Raw genomic sequence first — 13738 nt, forward strand, 5'->3', positions numbered from 1 at the left:
GAGTTACTGTGTAACAATCTCGAAGGGAAATTTTACCCAATCTGTAAGGGAATAATCAAATTATCATTCAAAGAAAAGAGGAGTGGTTGCTCTGTTTCAAGGAGGAACATTTTTGGGGGCAAGTAAAATTGATCATTGATGAAAATGAAATGAAAATCGCTTATTGTCACAAGTGGGCTTCAATGAAGTTACTGTGAAAAGCCCCTAGTCACCTGACAATCCCAACATTACTGCTCTTTAAATTGAGGATCAGTTTGACACAATAAAATGGATTTATACACAATATAAAACGTTATTTAGGTACATAAGAGGTTTGGTTAAATAAAATTTGATTAAAGAAACTTAATTTAAAATTGGACCAACATTTGATCTATGTTTTAAAGATGTCATGATATTCAATGATCAGTAAAGTTCCTCCAAGGCTCCACTGAAATCTTCTTCCCCCCCCCCCAGGCCTGCTGAATCCGATAGACAATCGGGTTCCGCTGTTGTTGCCCCCCTCCCCTCGGCCTGTTGAACTCTGACTCCACCAAGGAGCAGAGTGCGCACCCTTCTGGTGGGATGAGTAATGACAGGCGGATCAGGGCTGGCACGAGGCTGAGTGAGTAGCTGCTCCCCCGGGTCCTGCTGCCGGCTTTGTTACTGCCGGGATGTTCCAGGCTGACACTCTTTCCCCTTCCGGGCTTTGGCCATAATGGAGGCAGTGTTCAAGGGGAGGGGAAGGCCGGACAAAAATTTATAAACGTGGAGTTCCATTATCCAAAAGTCCACCAAACACTGGACATTTCTCATTCCTGTCTGAGAAAGACTGGGAGCATCACAGAGAATCAGTTTATATTGTGGGCTGATGGAGCCATGGCAAGGTTAGCAGGTATAAACAGAACAGATAACGGAAGGGGCGGCACAGTGGTTGGGCACTACTGCCTTAGTGACAGGGACCTGGGTTTGATTCTGGCCATGGGTGACTGTGTGGAATTTGAACAGTAAAGTTTTCTCTGTGTGGGTTTCCTCCGGGTGCTCTGGTTTCCTCGATCCAAGGATGTGCAGGTTAGGTGGATTGGCCATGCTAAATTGTCCTTAGTGTCCAAAAAGGTTAGATGGGGTTACGGGGATAGGGTGGAGGTGTGGGGTTAGGTAGGGTGCTCTTTCCAAGGGCTGATGCAGACTCGGTGGGCTGAATGGCCTCCTTCTGCACTGTAAATTCTATGATTAATACAGGGGTAGGGCTGGGTGGGCGTGGGGTTGGATGTGGGTGTTGGTGTGCCTAGGTGGGATGCTCTTTCGGTGCAGACTCGATTGGCCAAGTTACCTCTTTCTGCACTGAGGGGATTTGATGGAAGGACGATGAGGTGAAGAAACAGTTGAAAGAATTATTGGCAAAAGTCAATTGAGAACTGGGCCGATAATCTGAGGGATTATCAGATTATTGTCAATAGGAGAATTGGAGTGAGAACTGGGGATGATTGAGGGTAAAATAAACAAGCCAAACAATGAGGCCAACCACAATCTAGACCTCCACAATCCACACCTCCATAACCCACACCTCCACAATCCACATCTCCACAATCCACACCTCCACAATCCACACCTCCATAACCCAGACCTCCACAATCCACATCTCCACAATCCACACCTCCACAACCCACACCTCCACAATACACACCTCCATAACCCACACCTCCACAATCCACACCTCCATAACCCAGACCTCCACAATCCACATCTCCACAATCCACACCTCCACAATCCACACCTCCATAACCCAGACCTCCACAATCCACATCTCCACAATCCACATCTCCACAATCCACACCTCCACAATACACACCTCTATAACCCACACCTCCACAATACACACCTCCATAACCCACACCTCCACAATCCACACCTCCACAATCCACACCTCCATAACCCACACCTCCATAACCCACACCTCCACAATCCACACCTCCATAACCCCCACCTCCACAATCCACACCTCCATAACCCACACCTCCACAATCCACACCTCCATAACCCACACCTGCACAATCCACATCTCCACACCTCCATAACCCACACCTCCACAATCCACACCTCCACAATCCACACCTCCATAACCCACACCTCCACAATCCACACCTCCACAACCCACACCTCCACAACCCACACCTCCACAATCCACACTCCACAATCCACACCTCCACAATCCACACCTCCACAACCCACACCTCCACAATCCACACCTCCATAACCCACACCTGCACAATCCACATCTCCACAATCCACACCTCCATAACCCACACCTCCACAATCCACACCTCCATAACCCACACCTGCACAATCCACATCTCCACAATCCACACCTCCACAATCCACATCTCCACAATCCACACCTCCATAACCCACACCTCCACAATCCACACCTCCACAACCCACACCTCCACAACCCACACCTCCACAATCCACACCTACCCAATCCACACCTCCATAACCCACACCTCCATAACCCACACCTCCACAATACACACCTCCATAACCCACATCTCCACAATCCACACCTCCACAATCCACACCTCCACAACCCACACCTCCACAACCCACACCTCCACAATCTAGCCCACATGCAGCATTGTGATGAACATAGTTCAGAGGGGACTGGATGACAGAGAGTAATTGGGTGCTTTCATCAATTCATGAAGAACAACTGAAAAAAAGAACTTGTGGCTATGGACAATGGTGGACATAGACTCTCATTATTATTCACTGTGGTCTCACGCCCACCTGGTTGCACTGATCGGTCCCTTTAAGATTGACACAAGGCCACACATCATTGCTGTGCACAGCCTGGCCGAGTACTTGCACAGTTTAGAGGAAACATTGAATATAGATTATAATATACACCCGAAGTTCCCTCATGATCACTATGTAATCTCTCCCCGGCGTACTGTGTTTTTTTATTATATCCCAACTGACGTTAATCAATTTAGCTTTATTTCTCTCTCTTCAGGAATGCTCCCCGACTTGCCGAGTATTTCCAACATTTTCTGCTCTTATTTCCGATTCCCAGAGTGTTTTCTTGTGACAATGTGCGCCAGTGAGGGAGGCCACTGGGCTCATGGATATCGTACCAGTGATATCAGCACTCTCCTTATTAACAAAGAATGGGAGTCAAACTTGGAAAGTTACTGGGTAGAGTTTATCAGGGTGAAGGCTCTGCCATAGGCCAGAGACACCCCCACATTATCTGATACATAACAGTGAAACGTGGATAGCATTAGATATGGAATGATGGCTCTGTAGGTACAATGGCAACATAACCCACCCACCTGCAGTTCACAATTGATGCGTAATCACCCAATTGTAAGATGAGTCTAAGACTCTGGGAAGAGGAGCGGACAATCGTCGCCTATGAGGGGCAGGGCAAGGGGTGCGTTACCACTACTGCTGATTGGACTTATTCTGCTTGCTCCCAACTGAAACAATCCCAAACATCAGCGTCAATACGCCATCATAACGTGGCCTGCCTCCACGTGAAATTGCCTTTGGAGAATAAGGTGATTCAAACTCACACATATTGGACATCATAAGGCCCTCTATCCCTGTCAGAAATATATAATCCCATAGAATGAGAAACCCTCAAAAACACACTGGGCATAAGCAACCAGTTAATGAACAAATAAAATGGGAATCAAGGAGCTCGGAAATCAGGAATAATGAGGTGTGAATGTGAGTGCAGAATGATGCCCTTGGGTTGGGTGATTTCAGATAGGAATAACGACAGCACAAGACAGAACAAGGTCACCCCTATAGCCCTGAACGCTGACTCGACACCAGCTTGTGTCCAGGGAGGATTAGAACAGCTCCTCTAATAAAGGAATTTCCACTGATTTATTCCAGCTCCCTCAAACTGCCAGCTCCCTCTCACTGATGTGGAGATGCCGACATTGGACTGGGGTGAGCACAGTAAGAAGCCTCACCACACCAGGTTAAAGTCCAACAAGTTTATTTGAAATCAAAGCTTTTGGAGCACAGCTCCTTCATCTTCACCTGACTTTAAGCTGGTGTTGACCGTAATGTTTCCACCTCATTGAATAGACCCTTCCCCTGCACCCTGTGATACTGACTGTTATCTCTACCAGTGTTAATCCAGCTCCCTCGAATTGTCAGTCAATAACCTCTGGCGAGAGTGTTAATACAATCAAACTTTAGCATTCATTCAAACTCTGTGACCCTCCTTCAGTCACAGTACATGTGTCTGTTCCTAGTCATTGCACCTCCTGATGTCCTACTGTGCTGGATGTTGGTGATGGAACCATCAATTCACTAGACACGTGCTTCGAGATATGAACAGTGGTTTTAATCTACTTACTACCGAGCCAGCCTGTTACCTGTTGAACTCTCGATGAACTGCAGGCTGGCTCTGGACAAGGGTATTTATACAGCAAGTCCACGGGGAGGAGTCGTGGGCGGAGCCAAGGGTGGAGCCCTGTACAAACTCCTGAGCATTCCCAGAGCTACTCCCCCTAGTGGTCGGATAACGCTACTGCGCTTACAATGGTATTGGTAAATACAGTGTGAATTACTAAGTTACATTCACCACAGTTGGGTGAGTTAGTTTCTGGTACCGGGCCTAAGACACACATGTTGATTACACTCCGGGGTGTGGGAAGGGTAATTTCCTGCTATTTAAGGAAATTGTCCTCCTTGGCGGGATTTAGTCAGTGGGTACAGTTGGAGCTGACCGGATTCTGCTAGGTCGGTCTGATGTATCTTGGTCACATGGACTTTCTCTCTGCTGGTCTCCTGTACTGAATGCTCCACCTCAGTGACCTGTAATTGAGAGAAAGAACATCTCTGCTGTTTCAGCAGGAAAGGTATTTGTAATAATTGCATCAGAAATGACCAGGGTCTTTCCTACAGGTGCGGAGCTGGGTCAGAGGGGTTGATTCCCAGTGGATCAGAATGGAGGAGAGTTTGTGCAGGGGGTCGGGATTGAAAGCACTAGCAACAGCGCCACTCCCGATAGCCCCGGGGAAATACTCAGGGAGTCCGGTAATAATAGCTTCATTGAAAATTTGGAGGCAGTTTCGCCAACACTTCGGGTTGGGGGCAGGGTCAAGGGAAATGCCGATTCAGGGGAACCACAGATCTGAGCCAGGGAAGTGGGATGGAAATTTTTGGAAATGGGAGAAGAAGGGGATTAAGACACTAAAAGATTTGTTTCTTGGGGGTCGGTTTGCAGGATTGAAGGAGCTGGAAGCGAAGTTTGGGCTGGAGCAGGGGGAAATGTTTAGGTACATGCAGGTTCGAGATTTTGCCAGATAGGAGATACAGAACTTTCCGGAGGAGCCAGCCTCCACATTGCTGGAGGAGGTGCTGACAACAGGGGGACTGGAGAAGGGGGCAGTGTCAGTGGTTTACGGAGCTATTTTGGAAGAGGAGATGGCACCACTGGAAAGGATCAAAGCAAAGTGGGAGGAAGAGTTGAGAGAGGATATGGAGGAGGGGTTCTGGTGTGAGAGTGAATGCCTCCACCTCATGTGCGAGGTTGTGGCTGATACAGCTGAAGGTGGTATACAGAGCACACCTCACGAGGGCAAGGATGAGCCAATTCTTTGAAGGAGTAGAAGATGTGTGTGAACATTGCGGGGGGGGGGGGGGGGGGGGGGGGGGGGGGGGGAAGCTGCTAATCACGTTCATATGTTTTGGTCCTGTCCAAAGCTGGAGGATTACTGGAAGGAGGTTTTTAGGGTAATTTCTAAAGTGGTGCACATGGAATTGGACCTGGGTCCCCGGGAGGCCATATTCGGGGTGTCGGACAAGCCAGGGTTGGAAACGGGTGCGGAGGCAGATATCGTAGCCTTTGCCTCGTTGATCGCCCGAAGGCGGATCCTGATGGGTTGGAGAGCAGCCTCTCCACCCTGTGCCCTGGCATGGCGAGGGGATCTGTTGGAATTCTTGACTCTTGAGAAGGTTAAGTTTGAACTGAGGGGAAGGACGGAGGGGTTCTACAATTCATGGGCATTATTCATCATGCACTTTCAAGAACTGGATAACATCCAACATTAGTTGGGGCAAGTGGGTGGGAGGGTTGGGGGGAGGGGGGCTGTGTGTTAATGGTGACTACGGGTAATCCCTGATTCCTTTTTGTCATTTGTTTATGTGAACATGCAGGCTAATGTCTGGGGTTTGGTGGGAGGATGGGATCGGTGTTATTGATATGGGGATTGACATTTTTGTTACTGATTATTGTTTATTGTTGGTGGGTGTAAATTTGGGAGAAACTGTGAAAGAGGACGAGAATAAAAAAATATTTAAAAAAAGAAATGACCAGGGTCTGTATTATCAACATGTTCACTGTAAGCACATTGTGACTCATCCCTCAACAGGATAAGGAGTCATGTCACATCCTCATTATTGGCAATGAAGATTTTCCACATTTATTCCTGGGCTAACAGGGCGGTTGTTTGAAGTGAGATTATGTGGAATGGGTTTGTGGGGTTGACAAGGGTAGATGCTGATCGACTTTTTCCTGACTGGGAGGATAGAATCAGTGTTTATAATCTCAGGATAAAGGATCGACTATTTAAGACTGAGATATGAGACAATTTCTTTTTAATGACAAAGTTGTGAATTTTTGCAATCCTCGTCTCCAGAGAGTTGGGCATGCTGAGCCACTGAGTATTTTCAAGATAGAGATTGATACCTACGGGAATTCAATGGGACAGGGATGGAATGAGAAAATGGATCTGAGATAGAATATCAGCCTTGATATTGAATGGCAGAGTTGGCTCAAAAGGCTGGATGATCTACTCCAATTTAGGGTACAGGGATTGGCCCCAGCCTGTACTTATCAGATATCTACAGTCACACATTTGGGATTGTCTACTGTCTGGATGCCGCAGGTTAGTTAGTCCTGAGCTTTGACCATTGACCTAGGCTGACTCCTGGAGAAGACCAGACAAAACATGGGCTGGGAGTCAGGGTTATGTTACCGTGGCAACAATCTCCAGGGGTCTGGTGTCTCTGGAACATTCGCTCTGATTCTCTTCGTCAGTTAGGTCTTTGGTCTCTGTGGGGTCGACCAGCTCCTTGAAACTGGCAGTGTTCCTGTGGAAAAAGGGAGGGGGTAAGAGTTACTGTTTCTGACCACAGGAACAGATTTCACCCTCATTAGATCCTCAAGGCTCAGCTTCTCATGGGAACACCACCACCCCCTTTCCTCACTGCATCCTCACCCCTCACCTAATGTCCAATCTGCCTCTCAATCTGTCCACCTTCACCATCACCGACATCCAACCCCTCAGATCAATCTGCGCCCCCCCCCCCCACTCTTTGATTGGAGGGCTTCCTACCTCTCGCCTTTTGCTCTCAGGGCAAAAGTCCGTTCTTGTCGAAGATGCTCCAATGCCTCCTTCACTCTGGTCCTCCAGTGAATGGACTCCTAATGTGGGGAACACACAGAGACACTCAGACAGCCTATACACTCCAGCCTGGCTGAACAGTTATCTGGCATTCCCAACACTGTGCACCCCCACTGTAGGAACTCCAGGTGATTTTAGAGGGAGTGAGGAGACCCACAGGGTGGGGAATGAGGGGATTTTGATGACTGGCCGTCCCCAGGGTATCCAGTCAGCAGCTGCCAGAGGGTAAAGGACAGATTACTGCACCGAGAATGGTGGGGCACAATGTGGGTCTCCATAAAACTAAATTACTGATGGTCCAGTTTAGTTTTGATACTTTGTCTGGATTTTTCAAAATCACATTCTTTATACAGTTCTTCCTTGCCCAACAATGTTTAATAGTTTAGTCCAGATAACATCTGTCCACACTGTAAAATGACAAGACAAAAAGAATAGTGAAATAATCTCACTCCTCTATTCCCCAAACTCTCCAATGTAGCCCATTGCTCCAGTCCTTAATTCTCCCAATCCATTCCTCTAATCCCCGATTCCTATCGAAGCCCATCCCTCTAATTCACTTACTCTCCCAAAGATCATCCCTTTAGTCCCTAACTGTCTCTTTAAAGGCTCATCCATCCATCCAGTCTCCTACCTCTTCCATCAAAGCACATTCCTCTAGTCCCCCTAATTTCTCTCATCAAATCCATTCTATTTAGTCTCGTAACTTTCCTATTGAGAGGATTGTATCATTACCACTTGAGATAGAGGTGCTCAAGGCTTTCTGCCTTCCCATGATGTGTGCTTTCTCTCTGCCTTCTGATAACTTACCTGGTGGAGGTGCCCTGTGTGAATATCCTGGCTGTGGGTCTGGAGAAGTGGACGGTCACCAGGTGATGTTTTGTTCCGGGCAATGGACAGACACTCCTGCACCTGGACAAGGGGAAGGGACAGGACAGTGACCATGGGCAGAGATAAATTCTGGACAGTATTAAACATTCAAACATTGTAGGGCAACAAAGAACATGGGCAACAAATGCTGAACCATGATCAAACTATATATGGCAGTGGTCAGATCCTGTGCTCCGAGTACAGTTCTGGCCACTGAAACATGAGGGAGGCATTCAAGAGCTGGAGGAAGAGCCTTAGAGCTATGCTCAATGTCAGGGGTTGAAGTTCTGACTGAATAGAGTCAGGGTTCAACACTGTTCCAATGTCAGTGGTTGGTGTTCATATTGACTGCTGCTGAATGGGGCCTAGGTTATCCACTTAATGATTTTGATGAATGAGGTCCATAGAGGCTTGGTGTGGTCCTGTTAGAATTGGTGATGAACTGGTTGTGTGCCAGATGTTGAGGGAGGAAAGCAATGAAGATGAAAATGGTGTTGGGATGGGAGGTGCAGAGTACACAGATTTTAAAGGGAATGAGAGAGGAGTAGGACAAGGTGAGATGCTCAAAGTGACAATGGTTTGGACAGAGCGAATGGTAAAGCCAAGATGGAGGTTTCATTAACAGGGAAGGTGTCATCAACCTCAGCCTGGCTTCCATCAAAGTCATGACGTTGGTGAAATCATCCACAATAAGTTAAAGGATGGCAAGGGCTTTGCTTTGCTCAAGGACACTGTGGAGGGAAGTGTGGAGTGGGCCAATGATGGCAGAACAGGAGGGGGTAGAAACAGGAGTGATCACAGAGGAGTCCAGACGAGAGGTGTAAAGAAAACTGGCTTATTGCCAAACAAACTATTTTAAAGAGTATACTTCATGTCCCAGCCGGGACGACACTCATCTGTGGCTCTCATCTGGGCCTGCTTTTATTTCAGAGTCCTTTAACTCCGTTAATGGGCCCCTCCCCCTCGGCGGGGAAGCTCGTATTCCACGAGGCTCATGGGAAGGCTAATTGGTCCATTCTGGTAGGCCTCGAGCGGGTTATAACGGAAAGAATAGCCCCCAACAAGCACACCTGGCAGGAAGGCCACCAAGACTGTAGAATGAGGTTGTGGCTCTTGATGAGGATTCAAGAGCCTCAATGGGACTTCAGTAGGTGCCATGGGGGGGGGGTGGGGGACACACTGAAGGAAGAGCTGTGGGATTATCCAAGGGTGTCACGTCTGGGAGGGTCTTGATATATTCAATTTAAATTCCTTGAATTTTAGCCCCTAAATGCTGATTCTCAATCATTTTACACAACAGTAACCATCTCACCATGAGGATTACCCACAAACTGCCTGATTTCACAGCTGCATATGTCGGGAACGGTGCACAGTGGCAGACATGCCTCCTCAATTTCAGGGGCCTAGGCCCTGATCGTGACACAGACACCCAGGTGCATCCCAGATCCATTGCTCCTTCTGGTGATGTCAGGAACTCCTGACCTGGGAGGAGCTCCAGCTGCAGGATTTCTCTCAGTGGCACCAGGCTAGATATGGGACGTGATGGAGTTTTTGGCCATTTGGATTGATTTCTGAAGCGCAGGCAGTGTTGGAATGGCCGAGATTTTTCAGCCTCCACATCCCCGACGTTTGGTCTATTTGTGAGGTCGGTGTCTAGGTCAAGCGCCACTCACCCGCAGTGTCTGCCTCTCCCTATCCCTCTGTCGCTTCTCTCCAGCTTTTCTCTGAGCTAGTGTCAGGCTCCTCATCACACTCTCCTTCTCTTCCTCCGATATGAGTATCATATTCACCTCACGCTGAGGGCCAGTAATGCAAGGCTGTAGGCGAGAGATAGCATCACCCCACAAATCATTGTTACAAATGACCCGAACAACATTAATCAACCTTATTCAATATACACAAGAGTGTGAGCCCAGAGTATCCAACCTGCTGCCCATCACAGCCTCATATTACAGGCAGTTCCTGACTCTTCTCGCTCCAATGCTGCTCTTTGTGCGAGTCTATATTCTCAATGGTAATCAAACTCCACATCCTGCTCACAACTGATATTCAGAAACTTAGACACTGAACCAAGATGTTTGATGTCACGGCAGCATTGTCAAAAGCTCCGAATTCAGGGAGCCCGGTGATGTAGTCCATGGTAAAGATATGGAATCAGTTGAGGCGGCATTTTAGGGTGGAAGGGACGTTGGTGCTAACGCCGCTGTGCGAGAATCATGGGTTTGATCTGGGGGGGGGGGGGGGGTGATGGATAGTGCATACAGGAGATGGAGGGAAGTGGGGCTGGTCAAGGTGAGGGATCTGTATTTGGAGGAAGGGTTCGCAGTCTGGAGGAGCTAAGGGAGAGAGTAGAGCTGGCGAGGGGGAGTGAGTTCAGGTATCTGCAGGTTAGGGACTTTGCGCGAAAGGTCTGGAGGGGGTTCCCTAGGTTGCTGGGATACATCCTGCTGGAGCGACTGCTGCTTCCGGATGTGGAAGGGGAGGGAAGAATTGGGGATATATACAAGTGTCTGGCGAAGCAGGGAGCTGAGCGGGTGGTGAAGATCAAGGAGAAATGGGACGGGAAGTTGGGAGGGGCGATCAATTGGGGAGTATGGAGTGAGGCACTGCATAGAGTAACGGGACCTCCTCCTGTGCAAGGATGAGTCTGATTCGGTTTAAGGTGGTGCACAGGGTGCATATGACTCTGGCGAGAATGAGTGGGGTTCTTCCATGGGATAGCAGATGAGTGTGAGAGGTGTGGGCGGGGGCCAGCGAATCACGCACACATGTTTTGGGGTTGTGAAAAATTGGCAAGATTCTGGGCAGGAGTGTTCGCGGTCTTAGCCAGGACAGTGGAGGAGGAGGTGGACCCGGACCCTTTGGTGGCAATTTGGGGTTTCAGAGAAGCTGGAGCTCATGGAGAGGCGGAGGGCCGTGTCGTGGCCTTTGCCTCTCTGATTGCACGGCGGCGAATTTTAAAATACATTAAAAAAAAATGTTTGATGTCCGCCAAACTCATGGCCAGAATCTAAACTTCAGGAAAAGGGAAAGGCTGCACTGTTTTGCCCTGAATGGGGGGGGCATAAGATGATGCACAATTACCTGCATTATATTTATGTTTCATTTATATTCAAATTATGTAGTTAATATAACCATAGCAACACCTGCGGCTGGTCAACCGCATCCAAATGTCAGTAATGAGTCAGCTAGTAAACGGCACATTATGAAATAGAATTACTAATCACCATGAAGAATCTGGATTAATGAAGAACCAGCGCCTTGAGTTATAATGGCACAGTGTGAAAATCAAATCAGTGATATTAAACCTGTAGACAGTCAGTTATTCGTGGCAGCCTCACTGATGTTTTGAACTGTCCACGGGACCCAGAGAAAGCAGTTATCACATGGCAAAGGAATTTAACACCAGGATCAGGAAATACATCAGCCAATCCAGGATCATCTTTCTGGCAAGTTGATGCCAACAATTCACACAAAACATTCATCATAGAGGTGGGAATTTGCCACCCAACAAACTGCTGGCAATGATTAACACATTTGGAATTGGAAGGCTGATTGCTCACCTTGTGGGAGTGAATGGAAATGGCAGCTCACAGTACCACGACAGGAAGGAGTTTGGACAGATGTTAGTCTGTACAATGAGGGAGGACTTGGGGCTCAGTGGTTTGCCCCCTTGCCTTTAAACCTGAATCTGCAGGTTCGTATCCCACTCACGAGCTTGTTGGCCACGGAAATAGCATTTATTTTTTAAAACATGTCTTTAATTCCAAACTTATTCGAAAAATACAAAAACACAAATAATCCAGAGAACACACTCCCCAACTCACAGTTTTACAGTTGGTACAAGTTTTCCCCCTTTTTCATCCCGCCTCCCCCCGCGACAAACATCTCCTCGAACATGGCCATGAACAATCGCCACCATGCCTCAAAACCCTACACTGAACCCCTCAATTCACATTCAATAGTCACCTTATATTACTTGAGAGCTGCCTGCCCTTCACAAAGCCCATTTGATCCTCTGCAATCATCCCCGGGACGTATCCTTCCATCCTCCCCACCACTAACCTTAGCCAACACTTTCACATTTGTATTCAACAATGATATGGGCCTGTATGGCACACATTCTAGTGGTCCTTACCCTCCTCCAGCGCCTCGCTAAACGTTCCCTGTAGTGTGGTGCCACCTCTGTCGAAATTCCGCCGAGTAACCGTCCGGCCCCGGGGCCTTCCCCAACTTCATCCACCTTATGCTTTCCATTACTTCCCTCAGCCTTAGAGGCTCCTCTAGTGCCTGCCTTCTCACCTCATCCAGCCCATCTAAGAACCACCCCGTACCCCGTTCCTCACTCCCCAGATCCGCCCTGTACAATTCCTCATAATATTCCCTGAACATTTCATTTATCTTCCCTGGCTCTGACACCACCTCCCCCGTCCCAGTCCGTACCCTCAAGATTTCCCTGTACGCGGCCTGCCTCCGTAACTGATGAGCTAACATGCGGCTTTCTTTCTCTTCATATTCATATTGCATCCCCCTCACCCTCTGTAGCTGCCCAACAACCCTTCCTGTCGTCAACCTGTCCAACTGCCCCTATAACTTATTTGTCTTCGCTAACCCCACCATGGTGGGGGTCCCTAGAATACTCCCTATCTACATCAACTACCTTGCCCAATAATGGTTTGTACTCCCCTCTCCTTTGCCTATCTCCATGCACCTTGAACAAGATAATCTCCCCCTGAACCACCGCCTTTAATGCCTCCTAGAATGTGGCTTCCGATACCTCCCCATTTTGGTTCAACTCCATGTCGTCCTTAATCACTGACCGCACCTTATCGCAAAACCCCTTGTCCGCTAACAGACCTGAGTCTAGCTGCTATCCCACCCTCGTCTCCCATCCCAAACTAAGTCGAACCTCCAGCCAGCGGGCGCATGGTCCGGGATTGCTATTCCGCATACTCCACCCCCACCAACACCACATGGCTCACCATAAAAAAAACCAATTCTGAAGTATACCTAACACGTGTGAGAAGGAGTACTCCCTCCCCGCTGGGTTCATAAACCTCCACAGGTCCACCATACCCATCCTTTCCATAAACCCTCCCAGCTCCTTTGCCTTTCCATTGACCTGGGGCTCGACCTGTCCGCTCTCGGTTCCAGCACACAATTAAAGTCCCATAGTCAACTGATCTATGGCCAAATCTTGAATCGTTCCCAGTAACCCCTTCACAAACTCCACATTGTCCCAGTTTGGTGCGCATCCATTCATTAGCACCACCGGCATCTCCTCCAACACCCTACTCACTATCGCGTATCTCCCACCCGGGTCCCTCACTTCCTTCGCACTCACAAACCCCATCTTTTTACTCAGCAAAATGGCCACCCCCGCGTCTTCGCCTCAAACCCCAAGTGAAATACCTGACCCACCCATCCCTTTCTCAGCCTGACCTGGTCCCTCACGCAGAGGTGTG

At 48.4% G+C, this 13738-nt stretch overlaps 1 protein-coding gene across 4 annotated transcripts in view; it reads right to left on the minus strand.

Annotated features, from left to right (window-relative positions):
• Positions 1 to 4483: 4483 nt before the first annotated feature.
• Positions 4484 to 13738, minus strand: part of LOC119973466 — a 64093-nt gene continuing 54838 nt past the window's right edge. For 2 of the 4 annotated variants that reach the window (XM_038811661.1, XM_038811663.1), the window contains 5 exons: positions 9947 to 10090; positions 8214 to 8315; positions 7338 to 7426; positions 6978 to 7092; positions 4484 to 4812 (listed from right to left, as the gene is read on the minus strand). In XM_038811661.1, the coding sequence (XP_038667589.1) occupies positions 4669 to 4812; positions 6978 to 7092; positions 7338 to 7426; positions 8214 to 8315; positions 9947 to 10090 (594 nt within the window). In that variant the 3' untranslated portion in view covers positions 4484 to 4668. Of the gene's footprint in view, positions 4813 to 6264; positions 7093 to 7337; positions 7427 to 8213; positions 8316 to 9946; positions 10091 to 13738 lie in introns of those variants that run through there. The other 2 variants (XR_005462324.1, XM_038811662.1) reach the window with 2 other exon arrangements.

Source organism: Scyliorhinus canicula, chromosome 11 (assembly GCF_902713615.1).
Source record: "Scyliorhinus canicula chromosome 11, sScyCan1.1, whole genome shotgun sequence".
In the NCBI taxonomy this organism is placed as follows: Eukaryota; Metazoa; Chordata; class Chondrichthyes; order Carcharhiniformes; family Scyliorhinidae; genus Scyliorhinus; species Scyliorhinus canicula.